The sequence below is a fragment of the Kwoniella botswanensis genome, chromosome 1 (assembly GCF_036426115.1).
Source record: "Kwoniella botswanensis chromosome 1, complete sequence".
Classification (NCBI taxonomy): Eukaryota; Fungi; Basidiomycota; class Tremellomycetes; order Tremellales; family Cryptococcaceae; genus Kwoniella; species Kwoniella botswanensis.
This window is the reverse complement of record NC_088599.1, coordinates 10,774,411-10,788,821: the sequence shown is the minus strand read 5'-3', so window position 1 is coordinate 10,788,821 and position 14,411 is coordinate 10,774,411. Positions and strand designations below refer to the sequence as shown.

Here is a 14,411-nt window from a genome sequence, read left to right as displayed (position 1 = left end):
GGAGCAAAGATGTTTGGCTATGGGCAACGATGAGGATATCGAGATTAAGCCGCTGTGGCAAATGAGGGAGGAGCTGAATAGGCAGAATTTCTTGAATCGAAAGAATCGGAGTATCGACCGGACCTTCTGTTCCTGGAGGATTGTGAATCATGAGAACTCCAAGAGCTCCTGTCACTGCTGCGATCAGAATTGCTCTGTGTGGTACAGTATGACATCAGCACTGCTCATCGATGTAACTTCAAGCTATCTTCGAAACGCTCACACTTCTACAATGAGATAACTCATCGTCGCTGGAACTTCCATTATCGTACTACAGCAATCCCACTTCTCATCAATATCCGCTGATTCTCGTGTCGGGAAAAAACTCACGTAACTCGACTCATCCTCCTGTCCAAATTGATTCCTACACGCATGTCCAATCAACCCATCTATGTCCCTCTTTAGCCCCTCATCCTTCAAAAGATCGATCCCTGAAAGCTTATTTGCAAACGTCGACACGATACTTTGCACACTTTTCTCTACATCTCTGGCTTGAGAACTGACTTTAGACTCGTCATACCCCACTTGAGCCCTTCTAGCCAGTTCAGGAGGAACTTCGCCGTACACTGATAGGCCTTGAGCCGCTTTACAGGCGAAGTACTGCATATCGTCATGACTACATCCCGGAAGATAATCTTTGAATTGAGCTAGTGACCGGACTGCATCGCGGAAGCTCGATTGGTCGGATGCTGACATGCCTGAGGCTGAGGCGATACGAGGTAGGAGGTCGGCGATTCGTGATTCGATGGAGGATGACATGATGGTATCGTTGTTCAGTAGTTATTGTGTATAGTAATGAGTAGGTTGGTGTGTGGCGTTGGGCTATGAATGGTTTGGAAGGAGATGATCAGTGGTGGCATAGCTGAGATAGGCAATACTCCTATATATGCTGTGCAAATGTGACATCAAGGTGATATACACGTTGAACGATCCTTTATTGAGTCTTCTGACTCGTTCCAGCATCATCACCTTTCTTCTTCTGAGTGTCCTTGCTAACTACCTTAGGCTAGGATAACGTGATCCGTTTCAGAGAAGTGACACTCAACCCTCTAACAACGATTTTCGCCATCGACAGCAGGTTGATCGAGAACACCAAAAAGGTGAATGAACATTCCTAGGTTCATAACGATGCCATGTGGGCGATATGCAAGCACGTCCCCTTGTCACAAGAAAGAGTAAGTTACTCAAGACCACAAAGGCCGCTCTCAGAAAGGTAGTCAATGCATGTGTATTAACAGTATTAGAAATCTTCCAAACTACAAAAATCGTTGTTTTCAGTATTTTTCTGCAAAGGTTTTGGTCAGTTACAGTTTGTCATAGAACCATCTAACAACATAGGGTGCGAGACAGTTTGATGCAATAGCTTTCTTCCTGTCCGTTGTCTTTTACGAAGGGAGAGTACTTCTCATCATGGGGCTCATACCTTGAGGCAAAGCCCCGGCTGGTCCACCAGAAGTAGAGATGGAAGTGTAAGAAGAGAAAGAGCCGTTTCTGAATCGTCCGGTCCTGTAGCTAACTTGAGTTCTGACACCATCATCAGTGACTTCTTCAGCATCACCGCCTTCGGTCATACCTCCATCAGGATGATCTTGTCTCCATTCGATGGCTTCGGATCGATCTTGATCCATCTGAGAGACCATCGATTGCCACATTTGACCGATCCTCGATAACGCTGTGGGTACATTCTGTCCGTTATACTCTCTTCGAACAGCTGTTCTAGGAGCGGAATAGCTTTCAACGGAAGGGCGAGTTAATCGAGTAGGAACGTCAATTTGATTAAGTCCATCGACGATGTCTCCTACTCCCGTATAGGGAACAAGGGTATTCTCGTCGGAGGTTGGACCGACAGTGGTCAACGCCATTGGAAGGGGTGTCTTTCCGTTCCTTCTGAGATCTTGAAGAAGATGAGTGGGAATGCCAACTTGGTTATAACCAGTGGCGAGTTCATCTTCGATCTCTTGGGCGGACTTGACAGTTCGAGGAACGAGTGCTCTACTCCCTTGTTCAGTCGTGTACATCTCGTCACTCGGGTATTCGGTATGGCCTGGAGGAGCAATAGAGGCACTTTGCCAAGTACCTGGTAAAGGACCGTCACCCAAAGAAGGTTTTTCAGCCTGCAAATACATATCGATCAGCATGATCTATATGACACGGGGCTTGAAACAGACAAGAGCTCACGGGACCCATAACGCCGTGTAAAGCTAATCGGAAGAGATCTCTCTTTCCCATCAACTCGTTATAAGCGGCCGTAGCTTTGGAAGCACCTTCTGAATCTCTTGAAGCCCAAGAATTCAGCCTTGAGGTCAAAGATGGATCTTCGGCGAGATCCTCTCTATCGAAAATCGTTCTTCTGACCCTATCACGCATGATTTGGGTGGTGTCCTCGGACTCAGGATCGCTGGCGCTGTTGGCGATCTCACCGAGTAATCGATATCCTTCGGAGGCAATTTCATCTTTGGCAGCTTCGGTAAAAGTTCCATCAGTATTCAAGAATTCGGAATTGGTATCTGCATAGTGACCTCCCATACTTGATGGGTTGAGGGTCGTAGGTGCATGAGTAGAAACAAGAGCCATGGTAGTAAGTGTCTATTGATGTGGGATTGATAATTTGTCGTTGTTGTGAAATGACATGGGAAGTGGCAAAGAGGGAAAAAGAGTTGAACCTTCGTCTCTTTCTAACGAGTATATATCCCCTTAGATCGAGCCAGAATGACCTTCGAACACCGAAAGATCTGTCCTTTGAGCAGCTCCACTGCTGAAAAGAGAACCCATAACGCCTAGTCCAGGCTGCATAGTGGCGGTGGAGCTATAAAGGATGAACGTGGCTCGTTGGCACCAAGCTCAGGAATTTGTTTCGATTTGACTTCTTAAGTATGGCCTCAAAATCATTCCTATACTGCATGAGTCATATCGATGTATCAGTCCGTGTTCTCGACAATGCACGAATGATATTCAGAACGAGGAGCCATCTAATCGGTAGATTAGCGGCCCAAAAGTCAAGCTCAAGTGTTGGTACTTGCATACCTGTGAAACTACACAGAGAACGCCCCCGGACAAGGAAAGGTAAACCATCAGACTCACGATAGAGCCAACCTTCGGAATTCCTGCTATGCTTCTTCGCACCTTGCATGCTAGCATATACCGAATGAAAATGAACACTTAGTGTACGAAGGTGGACTGCTGTCCTCCTCCACCACCGATGCCAGGTTCCGCCGGAAGCAATTTTCGCGCAATCTGCTTCTGACGTTTAGACGTTTCTTCGATCCTCCTCACCTTCACAAATCATCATCGTCTTCATTTCAAATTATCTCTCACTTTGACTGTTCAACAAACGACCGCAACGGCTCCCAAGTGTTACCAACGATCAGACTGACGAACATCATCAGCGTCAAGCGAAACTCAGGTCAACATGTCTACAACACTTGTGCTGCCCGGTGACTCCATCCCTCTACCTTCATCTTCCAAATCAGTAGTTCTTGGACCTGGTCTAGCAGCCTCCTCTTCACGTATCCCAGCACCCTCCTTTGATGAGGTCCCCTCAGTCATATCAACTAAATTGGGATTGATGAGCTCCGCAAAAGGCAAAGAAAGGAGCGAGCAGTTCTGGGTTGAAGGCAGGTCGAAAAGGGTGAGTCGATATCTTCGTCGCGTTTGGACCTATCATACCTATACTGATGCAATCCTCATATCTGTGTAGTATATACCCGCTCAAAAAGATATGGTCCTCGGAACAATCATAGCCCGACATGCTGAAGGGTATAGAGTCGATTTGGGTTCATCGCAGATGGCTCAGCTAGATGGATTGGCTTTCGAGGGTGCAACGAAGAGAAGTAAACCTAATCTTAAAGTGAGCCAATTTCCCGATACGACCGAAATCATCGCTCAGACATATACAAATAGGTCGGAACCTTTGTGTACGCCCGAGTAGCTCTTGCGAACAGAGATATGGAGCCTGAGATAGAATGTTTCGATCCTAACACAGGTAAAGCAGAAGGTTTCGGTGAACTGAAAAACGGTTTGGTGGTATCGTGTTCGCTTCAACTATGTCGACAGTGAGTATGGCAACCATCACTGTCAAATGTCCACCGATGGATATGATTTTGACTCTGACGTTGTCGTACTACACAGTCTGCTCAATCCCAAATTCATCGTTCTCCCGACTTTAGCTGCTACAATCCCTTTCGAGATCGCGGTGGGCCTAAATGGCAGAGTGTGGTTCAAGACTGAAACTGTATCGGAATCAATAGCACTCAAGAGAGTCATCGAAGGTGTGGACAGTGGGGACATCAAACCTGAAAAGGGTGAAGTAGATCGCGCGGTAAAGGAGTATCTCGCTTAGATGTCAATAGGACAGTAGATACCACGGAAGGTTAATTGGTGAAGACTTATCTGATTCCCATGAGGATGTCAGTGAAGGCCACCGCTCGTGCGATGCCAGATTTGGGTTAATGAAGCGGAGATGAACATAATCACTAAGCGCACGCCTTAAGTTTTCCTCGTCAAATACAGGTTCCGCATAAATAACCGTTGTGCATTCGTTTCACCTTAAGTCCAGCATCATTGCCAAGATCTTTGTTCGGTTCCACTGAGCCTAGCAACAAACAAAGGGGGGATCCTTTTGCTGAACGGTGGCATTTGCATACAGATCTACCAGAACTTGTGCCGCTCGAATTTAGTATCCTAGGTATGTGACCTGACATCTATCGATGGGCACTCAGGGAAGGTGAAAATTGACAAAGATCAACAAGCTAAAACATATGCCGTAACAAACTTGATTCAAGCTTCTTGACAGAGAGGTTCCAATGTGTCCACTCGGTTCATGAACTTGGTGCCGTGCCAATAAAAGGTCTGAAAGATGTTAATAATGAGACTTGCTGTTGGCGGAACATCCTGCTTTGCGGTATGGGCTTCCGCCATGTTCGTGGAAGTTCTCGGTTTGTTTCCGTCTTGGTGTTTGGTCGTCGAGGACGGAAAATCGAAGCCGAACTACATAAGAGAGTTCGGGCATCCTCCCCTTCAAGACACTACTCTGACCAATCTGTTCATTTCTTCCTCACCTTCTCCTCAGCAGAACACTGGCATATCATCTCGAACAACATGTTCTCAGGGCACTGATGCAGGTTGCACCGACACAGCTCAGCACAGTGTCGGACTTACTAAGACTTCGTTCGATAATTTGGGTTGTAGGAATAGTATGACCTATCCGAATGACGGAATTCAGCTTGCACCGTGTTCGATGTCGAGGAATATCTACAAACTTGAAGCGATGTCTCCATCGTAACTTTGACAGGATCTGGAGTGAGCCCATATCTCCGTCTCGCAGTACGATTTTGGGCTGACTCTCGACGGATCCGTAGGGGAGTAACACATATACATGCCATTGCTCGCAAGGTAGGCTGGCCTCAGTAGGCGACAGTGTGACTTGTGGTGCCGGTACTTTTTTTCCGAGTGACTGGCCATTCGCCATCCCGCTAGCTTTGAGTTGCTAAAGTGATACATATTTCGAGTAGACCTTCTATCACCCGGCAGGTTAGTTATCTTCTCACCATCGTACTCGTGATCTCTATACTAATGAAATTCCGCGCCTTGCCCCTCGTAGGAGCTCAAGCATCAGGATTGTCGAGAAGAAGAGCTCGGCAATCCAAGGATATACAAGCCAGAAGGCGACGACGAGAAGTCGAATATTGCCCTTATGGTCTGACATCTTGTAACGTTGCAGGCTATACCAACAACTATGAAGTCAGTTGAATTGCTCTGTCTAGGTCATGTAAACCTGCTGATCTGATTATGAATCTGTATCTTGACGTATCGACCGGACTGGCGTCCTGCCGTGGTTGTATGCATGGTCACTATGACAATGGTACTGATGTAACAGGTCAAAAGTAAGTTCCCTTCTTTTCTTGTGAGATAATGATAAAGAAAAGAGCAATACAGATTGTTGCACTTCCAGCTGTACAACATAGGGTGTCGCTCGCGGTGCTTCGACATGTGTTAACGGGAAATGTGTCGCCTCGGCTTGTAAGAAAGGGTTGAGATTGGTAGATGGACAATCTCAATAGACTTTCATCACTTTGTGATAACAGGTATCACAGGAAGACGCTTGCAAGGGAGGGCAGCCATCGGACAATATTATATAGCTTCATCTCATGATGGACTTTCTTTTGGTTATACACGTAATTTTGGGAATCCATGATGCCACTCTTTGACTGATTTTCCCTATGTCTCGAACTGAACGAAGCCGACGACTGAATGCCGATAGCTATATACCGACACTTGCAGCTTCGCTGATATGATTTTGTGGTCAACATATCCGTTATCGAATATCTTGTAGCGACTGGACAAGGAACGAATGGATAAATGGTGACCTATCCATTGATACATCGTCACATACCAGAAAGTCATGACTGCTTGGTTTCACGGGAATTCAGGAACGGATGATCAACAACCCAAACCCAAACCCAAATCCCACAATGTCGTAATCTGTCAGTCACCGCGCTACGTTGCGTTTTGTTTATTATTATCCTTCTAATGGTGATCTGTCGGAAAGGCCTCTTAGCGATTTACTGCATATTTCAAAGTTCGAATGATATGGTGATATTCCAGGTTATTTAGCTACCATGTAATATAGGTAAACATTCATAATTTTCGAAATTACGGTATGATGTTTTGGCCTGTTTAGTTGTTTGTTCTTCTGCATGGTTCGCCCCCTGCAATATGACCATTATATGTATATATAGCCTACATTCGGGTAAAGAATTCTCTGGTATACATACGTCTAGCATATTTGTCAAGCCAGTAGCCCCACTAACGCCGCCCAAGCCTATACCACTTAAGGCGATGTCTCGCTCCTGTGGGTGTATTCACCTTCCTCACTTTGACCCAGCAAGTGGTCGCGGACAACCTTTTCTCGGGATGCTACAAGAACGACGGTAGCACTTTCACAGTTCAGCAGGAGGATGAACCTAGTAGCTCGTTAGAATGCTCAGTGAGTTTTTCACCCCATATCTCAGCTGTAAGTTTTGATTGACTAACGGATAACTATGTCTGCAGACATTTTGCGGAAACGATGGTTACTCCTATTCAGCATGGAAGGATGATGATTCCCTGTGTTACTGCTCGAACAATTATCCACAAGAATATTACCTGTTATCAGGGAGCGATGCGGCTTGTGATTCGCCCAGTAATCTGAATGTCAGAGTCACCCAAACATCTTTTATGAGTACGGGATGCGTCGATAGTGTCACATATGCAGAGGATGGATGGAATGACTTTCTCGTGCTCAATCCTAAAGATTGCTTTAGGAATTGTAATGGTGCTTATGGAGCTACATACATTGCGAATTCCGTAAGTTTTTCACCCTCAGAGTGATAGCAGACTGAACAGGAGGTATAATCCAATAGCAAAATGGATATTATACTTGCCATTGTCATTCGGATGATTTAGTAGCGACAGGTGACCCTGTGACCTGTTCTGCGTCCAGCTATTTCGTGAGTCTAACTCTCGCCTTGGCATAAATCTAGTACAACAAATCCTAGATTGACCGTGTCTCGCTTGTCACAGTTATTCTATCATTCGCAGGGTGAGCGTTTGTTTTTCCCCGATACTGCCAGAATTGCCGTGCCTCTGACGATGAGTTGATAGCTGCTCAAGCTTCAGGCTTGACTCGAAGAAGAATACGGGATTTCAGAGAGATGCAGGCTAGAAGATTACGGCGGGAGATAGAGTATTGTCCATATGGTCTGACAGCGTGCAATATGGATGGACATTCGGGCAACTATGAGGTACCTTCTCACCTGTGATCCCGTTTTGGGCAATGCTGATCAGACGTGGTGTCCACCCTTCAGTGCCTCGATACCAATACCGAACTTGAATCCTGCGGCGGGTGTCTTTACGGCCAATATAACAACCACACTTCAGTGGTTGGTGAAGAGTGAGTTCTCTTCATGATAATTGAATGGACTGGATTCTAATCCCATTGTGACAGTTGTATCACCATCGGAGCTGCTCTGGGAGCCTCGTCATGCATCAACGGGAAATGTGTAGCATCAGCATGCAAGAAAGGATTGGCCCTGGTAGGCGGTAGATGTCAATAGAAGTAGTGGTCGAGGAGGGAGTGACAACGGAAGAGTCAGTCTTCCTCGGCAGACCGATTGGATAGGCCTCATATGAGTTATATGGACAGGTATTCTTCTACTTAGGTACAAATCTGGAGTTTCGGGTTTTGTGATGCCATTCTCCCCTTTACTGACTCGCAAGACAGACAGCATTAGTATTCTTGTGGTAGTCACCTGTATCGGGCGCGAATTGCTTTCCTTTCGATCATGGAATGCAGACAGACCGGTGACGAGAGTAAATCAACATTGACATAAATACTTCAGATTCCATCAGCGGCGACCCTTGCTTCTGCATCCTCCCGTAGCATGTGGTTTCATACCAACCGTCTTTCACCTAAGGTAGCTTCAGACCACTGCGGATGGGAACACCAGGAACGGACGATCAGCCATACAAAGCACTAAATGCCGTAATGACATGGGAGACTCGCCGAAGGTTATTCACCTTCGGTATTGACAGTAGTAACCTTAATTTTGCTGGATTCTGTCCCATATGACAAAACTCAACTTAATGTACGTGAACATGGTTGAGAATCCAGTAAATTTGTTCATATGATTCGGTAGGAATCCTGCAAAGATATGTGCGGATCTGAGCTCCAGAGATTCTGACTTACGGTACGAGTCTCGTTATCTTTATCCTAACTGCACTTGTTTGCCTTGTTTATGCCTGTTTATTTCGCTGGTATTGATTTCTGGAGGGAAATGCTTTAAATGCAGCATGCTGCTGGTGATGAATCCTCATTCTGAACCATACATCGACTTCGCTTGTCTGAGAACACTTATAAGCAAAGCGGTACCCCATCAAGATCTTGTCACATTTCCAACAATGCTTGCTCCTTACCTCGCCCCTGTTGGTGTATTCACCTTTCTCACTCTCGCTCAAAATGTCATTGCGGACGGATTGTTTGTAGGATGTTACAAGAATGGTGCATTCACTGCTCAGATAACTCCTGCAGCCGACGATTCGCTCTCATGTTCCGTATGTCCCCTTCCCTCTGTGCTATTATGTTGATCTTCTACTCAATCTGTCATCAGTATACTAATATGATTTGGTTTTATATAACGATTTATCTCGTGCAGACTGTTTGTGGAAATGGTGGATATCCTTTCTCGGCCTTCGAATCCGATACCACCGCTTGTACATGTTCTCAATATTTCCCTACTGGATATTACATGACCTCTGGAACAGATAAAGCGTGTGATTCCAGTTCATCCCTGCAAGTCAGAGTTACCAAAACCTCCTTTTCGAGTTTGGGATGTTTGGACTCAGCTGGATATAAAGATGATGGATATGTGGACACGGAGGTCAATAACCCGAAAGAATGTTTAAGTCAATGTGCGAGTGGATTTTTGGCCACATTCAGAGATACTGTAAGTATGACTTTGACCTTGACCTCATTCTCGTTGCACCTCAATTCGTGACCTGTCTGATGATATACTGCAGGGCGCTGCAACATATACTTGTCACTGTGCGGCGGGAGGATTGGAAATGGTCGGCGATTCCGTTACTTGCGCGACAAACACGTACTTCGTAAGCTCCCGTCTCAGCTCTACAGCTCCTTGTGGGGCATGGGACCAAACTGATCAGGTTGGTGTTCATTCATAACTCACAGGCGTTCTACCATTCAGCGGGTGAGTACAGCACATACGGATATTGTAGGAGATACAAGATACTGATCGATCGTGACGTTGATCACGATATCTAGACGCACAAGCTTCGAGTCTTTCAAGACGGACGTCCCGCGAAATCCGGGAGTTCAAGGCCCAACAACTTGCAAGAAGAACAGAGTACTGTCCGTATGGATTGACAGCTTGTAATGTCCGTGGGCACTCCGGTAATTACGAGGTCAGTCAGACTGCCAACCCACCTCAAGGAGAACTTTGAAAGCTGATGGTGATGACTAGTGTCTCGATGTTCACTCGGAACTGGAGTCTTGCGGGGGATGTATGTACGGTCAGTACGGTAATGCCACCGCCGCGGTTGGCCAGGAGTATGTCATCTTTTCACTTGCTTCATATCAGATATGACTAACAGATGTCCGCGCCCGTGCATAGCTGTACAAACATCGGCGCTGCGCTCGGAGCCTCCACTTGCGTCAATGGACAGTGTGTAGCATCAGCTTGTAAGAAGGGCTTGAAGTTGGTGCATGGAAAGTGTCAGTAAGAAAGCACGCTATATTTTGATAACCTCCACGTACCAGCCTTCAAGAAGGAGACTGGATGGACCATAGTCAATACAGTAATTTTACATATCAATCTATCTTTATTATTTTGGGACTTTTGGATGCCACGATTTCTCCTTCTGTTATCTCCAGATGATGGTTTCTCGTGTTGGCATGTATACACCGCCGGAAAAATACTACTATCAATGACCCATCTCCACTGGATCGAGATTTGCGGGCGTTAATAAGCCGATTTATCTCTTATACATAACAGGGAATGACCGTAGTTACACTTGTATGAAAGACAATGCAGATCGCGAAGTGCTCTTGTCATCGTCGCGTTAAGACCCTGAGAATGTCATGTTCGATTTAGGATCTTCACATTTCGCGCAGATCGGTCAATCTCTGTCTCTGTTTCTGCTCCTATGTTTATTGCTATGAGCAAATGCTGACCTCTACAAACCTCGACGAAATCACTGCATATGTGTCATTCCCAGCCTTGCGTCATTACTCGATTCCGCTAGACGGTGTATGTTACAAGTAGGAATGACCGGTTTGTTTGATAATCCGTAATTTTAGCTTAGACCAGCAATCAAGGCCATCGGGGCTCCCCTGAAACTCCAACAATCGATCGGCAAATACCATCTAATCGTAAGGTGAATCGAAACGATCGATTTCCAGGCTTCTGGGTAGGTAATGGTAATCGAATAAGATGACGAATAGATATAAGCCATCCCGGTTATTCAATGCGGTCAACTGCACAAGCAGTCATCGTCAATCGTTATTCTTCCAAAGATGATCGAACCCGATCCGGTTCTGCTGTAATACTCACGGATCCAAGACGTCATCCCAGTCCGTTGTCGATCAGAGTTGTACGAACATTACATGCACAAAAAGGTATATAATCCCTTGTCTCGAGGTCTTTCCAAGTGATTTTTTCTTCCCAACAACAAACACAACAAATCCACTCTCACTCGTATCGACCCAACCCCAACCAACCAACTTAACTTATTCACAATGTCTGCCAAACAAGTTGCCGGAGGCCACAAAGCCGCTATCAACAACGATAGCGTTCCTCAAGAATCCAAGGAACACTCCAAACAGTGAGTACAGCCCCTCGTCGCCTCTCAGGCATATATGAGAGCTGATCCAACCGATGAACAGAGTCGTAGACGAAATCGAGAACTCTGGTGATGTTGAGACTGAAGCCGCCGAAGGTGATAGACCCAAGAACGAGGTGAGTTCATCAATGCACACATAGAAATGCATCATACACTAGCTGATATCGTGAGACAGGGTAACGTCATTGGTGGTCACAAAGCTACTTTGAAGAACCCCAACGTGAGCGAGGAGGCCAAAGCTCATTCAAAACAGGTGAGTGGGTTTTGTAACCTTCGGTATCTATGAGTACGGATACGAATGCTGACGATACGGCACTGCAATATAGGTTCTTTCCGAGAATGGTGTTGATGTAGAAGCTTAATCTGCGGTACTGTCCGTCTGTCAGATATTTAAATGTAGCAATAGTCTTGTCTGTATGCATAGTGAAGCCATAACAACTTTTCATGCTTTTGCACATCAACCCTGCTTGACTTCTAGTGCCCAGTTCATTAGGCGGCCATTCCGGCCGGAAATCACGCGTGCCTATCTTTGGCTGTTGTCGCCACTTCAACCTCCGCACCGTTGCGTAACTGCATAAGTTATCTCTTCATTTCGTTGTTTCGTTATTGCTCTTATACATAGTCATTCTTATCTTCTTGGATTCGACATATCCATTCAGCGAGATTCTGTCTGTGTGCGCTCTCTGTTCATCACATACTACATACTCTATCGGCTCGGCCAGTAACGTAGAAGCAAACACGTCAAAATGGGTGGTGGTGATCTTAACATGTAAGTAACCTTGTCTCTCTTGTTCTTCTCATAGGGGATAAGCAGCTGACCAGTAATGTTTCTTATATAGGAAGAAATCCTGGCACCCAGTGCTGCTAGTGAATCAAGAGAGAGTATGGAAAGCTGAAAAGTCCGCCAATGAGGAGAAGAAGATGTTGGCTCAATTGCGGAAAGAGCGAGAGGAGGAAAGGCAGTTGGCCGAATTGCAGAGATTACAAGAGGCTACAACGGGGAAGAAGAGGGTGGAAAAGATGGATTGGATGTATGCTGCTCCTGGAAATGAGGGAGGTGCGTTAGGTGGACAGAAGATTGGAGAGAGGGAGATGGAAGAGTATTTGTTGGGTAAGAAGAGGGTAGATGAAGTTTTGGCTAGAGGTGACAAAGATGTAAGTTATACATGCTTTCTTGTCGTCTTATAGACGAATGGAAGGCGATATGCTGATGGAATTTTCACGTGCTTGTGGGATACAGGTCGGAGCCAGTCATAAAGATTTCATAGCTGTACAAAATGCCAACTCAGCGAGGGATACCGCATCGAAGATACGTGAAGATCCTTTATTGGCTATAAGGAAACAGGAGCAAGCTGCGCTACAAGCATTGATGAACCGACCTGATATTAGGAAACAACTCAAGGCTGCGAAGAAGGAGAAAGAGAGTAAAGAAGATCGAAAAGCCAGGAAGAAGGCCGAAAAGGAGGAGAAGAGGTCGAAGAAGCATGATAAGGATAGGAGGTCGCCAAGATCTGATTATTCGGATGATAGAGATAGAAGGCATCGAAGAGATTCGTACGATAGACGAAGAGATAGGTCAAGATCGTTCTCACCAAAACGAGAAAGGGACGATCGGGATTATGGATCGAGGAAGAGATACAGGGATGAGAGTCCTACCAGGAGAGATGAGAGGGATAGAAGAAGGGATGATGACTCGAGAGGAAGGTACAGGGACGACAGGGATAGGAGTCGAGATGATAGGGACAGACGAAGGGATGACACGGATGGTCATAGGAGAGATAAACGCGATGACGATCGAAATGGACGTCGGATCGACTATCGAAATGGCGATCGGAATGATCCTCGTATCCCACCTCCTCGACAGTACCCTTCCGAATCTAGAGATGCCAAACCTCATCCATCCAGACCCTCAGCGCTAGACATGGCTGATCGACCGACAACTTCTTCACGTTCTCAACCGACACCTCCATCGGCGAACGTCAATGGAAATGGTCAATCACTAGACGACATGCGTGCGGCGAGACTAGCAGCTATGCAATCTTCAGCTACTGAGATGTACGACCAGCGAACCAAGACGCTAGCTCAACGAGCCGAGGAAGATAGGAAGGAGTCGGAGAGGGATGAGAAGATGAGGGCGAGATACGGACAAGAACAAGCTAGCGCTGGTTTTTTCAAGCAGCAAAGTGGGATGAACCTTTCGGAGACTCTATCGCGAAGAGCTGGGAAGGGGTTGTTGAAGGATATCTAGGGTATTCCTCAAGTACTTAAAAATGTGTACTCGGTCTATGCCTATTATTCTCTCTTCCGATTTGTATTCTGTATGTCACTTGCATGTATTTCTGTTGAGCAGAACCAGTATAGACCTCTCTGTGAAATACGTGCAAAGCCCATGTCTGTAGAAGTGCTTTTCTTGTGCCCCTTCCCCAGAACCCATCCATCAGAATCGATGCCCCACTACAAATCAAGGGTGATGCATGTCTACCGCAATTGATGGACCTAGACGAAGATAGACCTACATGTCTCAAAGCATGTTACCTTCAACTCCAGACCAGCATTTCCAGCATTGCGCGGTTTTGGCAGAAGCGTATATATATCCCAAATATGCGTTCTTCTCCCTAGCAGGGTGTTGGACACAGTATCGAATAATACTCTCGCCTTTTACTAGAGTAATCCGTGTATCCGTCACAGACCTGCGTTCGAATTTCTTTCTCAACTCACATCATGAGTCTAAACATGTCATCATTTAAGTTTTTTGACCCTGCAAAGTGCCACCTCCCATCTTCTCATATGGAGAATTCCTCAAGAACCGACCGGGCCTTGATCGCAGGATTGCTTCTTGTGCAATGGGATGCATTGAATGAAAAAGCGGAGGGTTGCATGAATTGTCTGTATGGATATAGCTAATTGTGTCGGAGGGGTATGCAGAAATGGTCCGAGAAGCTAGGACAGAGCAAGTGCCACATGAAAGAATCATGACA

The 14,411-nt window shown here is 46.0% G+C and overlaps 8 protein-coding genes across 8 annotated transcripts; 6 read left to right on the top strand and 2 right to left on the bottom strand.

Moving 5' to 3' along the window:
- Positions 1-44: 44 nt before the first annotated feature.
- Positions 45-798, bottom strand: L199_004067 (uncharacterized protein; the record flags this gene model as incomplete). Its single annotated transcript, XM_064889795.1, has 3 exons — positions 45-194; positions 263-310; positions 370-798. 3 exons carry the CDS (start codon positions 796-798, stop codon positions 45-47), a joined length of 627 nt encoding a protein of 208 aa, XP_064745867.1.
- Positions 799-1,424: 626 nt separating this feature from the next.
- L199_004066 (uncharacterized protein) lies at positions 1,425-2,613 on the bottom strand (the record flags this gene model as incomplete). The annotated part of the gene is made up of 2 exons (XM_064889794.1): positions 1,425-2,153; positions 2,218-2,613. The coding sequence occupies 2 exons, from the start codon at positions 2,611-2,613 to the stop codon at positions 1,425-1,427; spliced, it is 1,125 nt and encodes a 374-aa protein (XP_064745866.1).
- Positions 2,614-3,448: 835 nt separating this feature from the next.
- On the top strand, positions 3,449-4,378 carry L199_004065 (uncharacterized protein; the record flags this gene model as incomplete). Its single annotated transcript, XM_064889793.1, has 4 exons — positions 3,449-3,667; positions 3,737-3,886; positions 3,940-4,091; positions 4,168-4,378. 4 exons carry the CDS (start codon positions 3,449-3,451, stop codon positions 4,376-4,378), a joined length of 732 nt encoding a protein of 243 aa, XP_064745865.1.
- A 516-nt stretch (positions 4,379-4,894) lies between these two features.
- On the top strand, positions 4,895-6,098 carry L199_004064 (uncharacterized protein; the record flags this gene model as incomplete). The annotated part of the gene is made up of 6 exons (XM_064889792.1): positions 4,895-5,231; positions 5,330-5,337; positions 5,397-5,472; positions 5,550-5,564; positions 5,639-5,778; positions 6,003-6,098. The coding sequence occupies 6 exons, from the start codon at positions 4,895-4,897 to the stop codon at positions 6,096-6,098; spliced, it is 672 nt and encodes a 223-aa protein (XP_064745864.1).
- A 655-nt stretch (positions 6,099-6,753) lies between these two features.
- On the top strand, positions 6,754-8,132 carry L199_004063 (uncharacterized protein; the record flags this gene model as incomplete). The annotated part of the gene is made up of 8 exons (XM_064889791.1): positions 6,754-6,889; positions 6,984-7,024; positions 7,090-7,383; positions 7,440-7,526; positions 7,600-7,618; positions 7,681-7,820; positions 7,884-7,969; positions 8,024-8,132. The coding sequence occupies 8 exons, from the start codon at positions 6,754-6,756 to the stop codon at positions 8,130-8,132; spliced, it is 912 nt and encodes a 303-aa protein (XP_064745863.1).
- An 844-nt stretch (positions 8,133-8,976) lies between these two features.
- Positions 8,977-10,314, top strand: L199_004062 (uncharacterized protein; the record flags this gene model as incomplete). Its single annotated transcript, XM_064889790.1, has 7 exons — positions 8,977-9,129; positions 9,231-9,521; positions 9,595-9,681; positions 9,764-9,782; positions 9,857-9,996; positions 10,056-10,141; positions 10,206-10,314. 7 exons carry the CDS (start codon positions 8,977-8,979, stop codon positions 10,312-10,314), a joined length of 885 nt encoding a protein of 294 aa, XP_064745862.1.
- A 1,015-nt stretch (positions 10,315-11,329) lies between these two features.
- L199_004061 (uncharacterized protein) lies at positions 11,330-11,795 on the top strand (the record flags this gene model as incomplete). Its single annotated transcript, XM_064889789.1, has 4 exons — positions 11,330-11,415; positions 11,477-11,549; positions 11,609-11,686; positions 11,760-11,795. The coding sequence occupies 4 exons, from the start codon at positions 11,330-11,332 to the stop codon at positions 11,793-11,795; spliced, it is 273 nt and encodes a 90-aa protein (XP_064745861.1).
- A 384-nt stretch (positions 11,796-12,179) lies between these two features.
- Positions 12,180-13,681, top strand: L199_004060 (uncharacterized protein; the record flags this gene model as incomplete). The annotated part of the gene is made up of 3 exons (XM_064889788.1): positions 12,180-12,202; positions 12,273-12,588; positions 12,674-13,681. 3 exons carry the CDS (start codon positions 12,180-12,182, stop codon positions 13,679-13,681), a joined length of 1,347 nt encoding a protein of 448 aa, XP_064745860.1.
- Between the last annotated feature and the right edge of the window lie 730 nt (positions 13,682-14,411).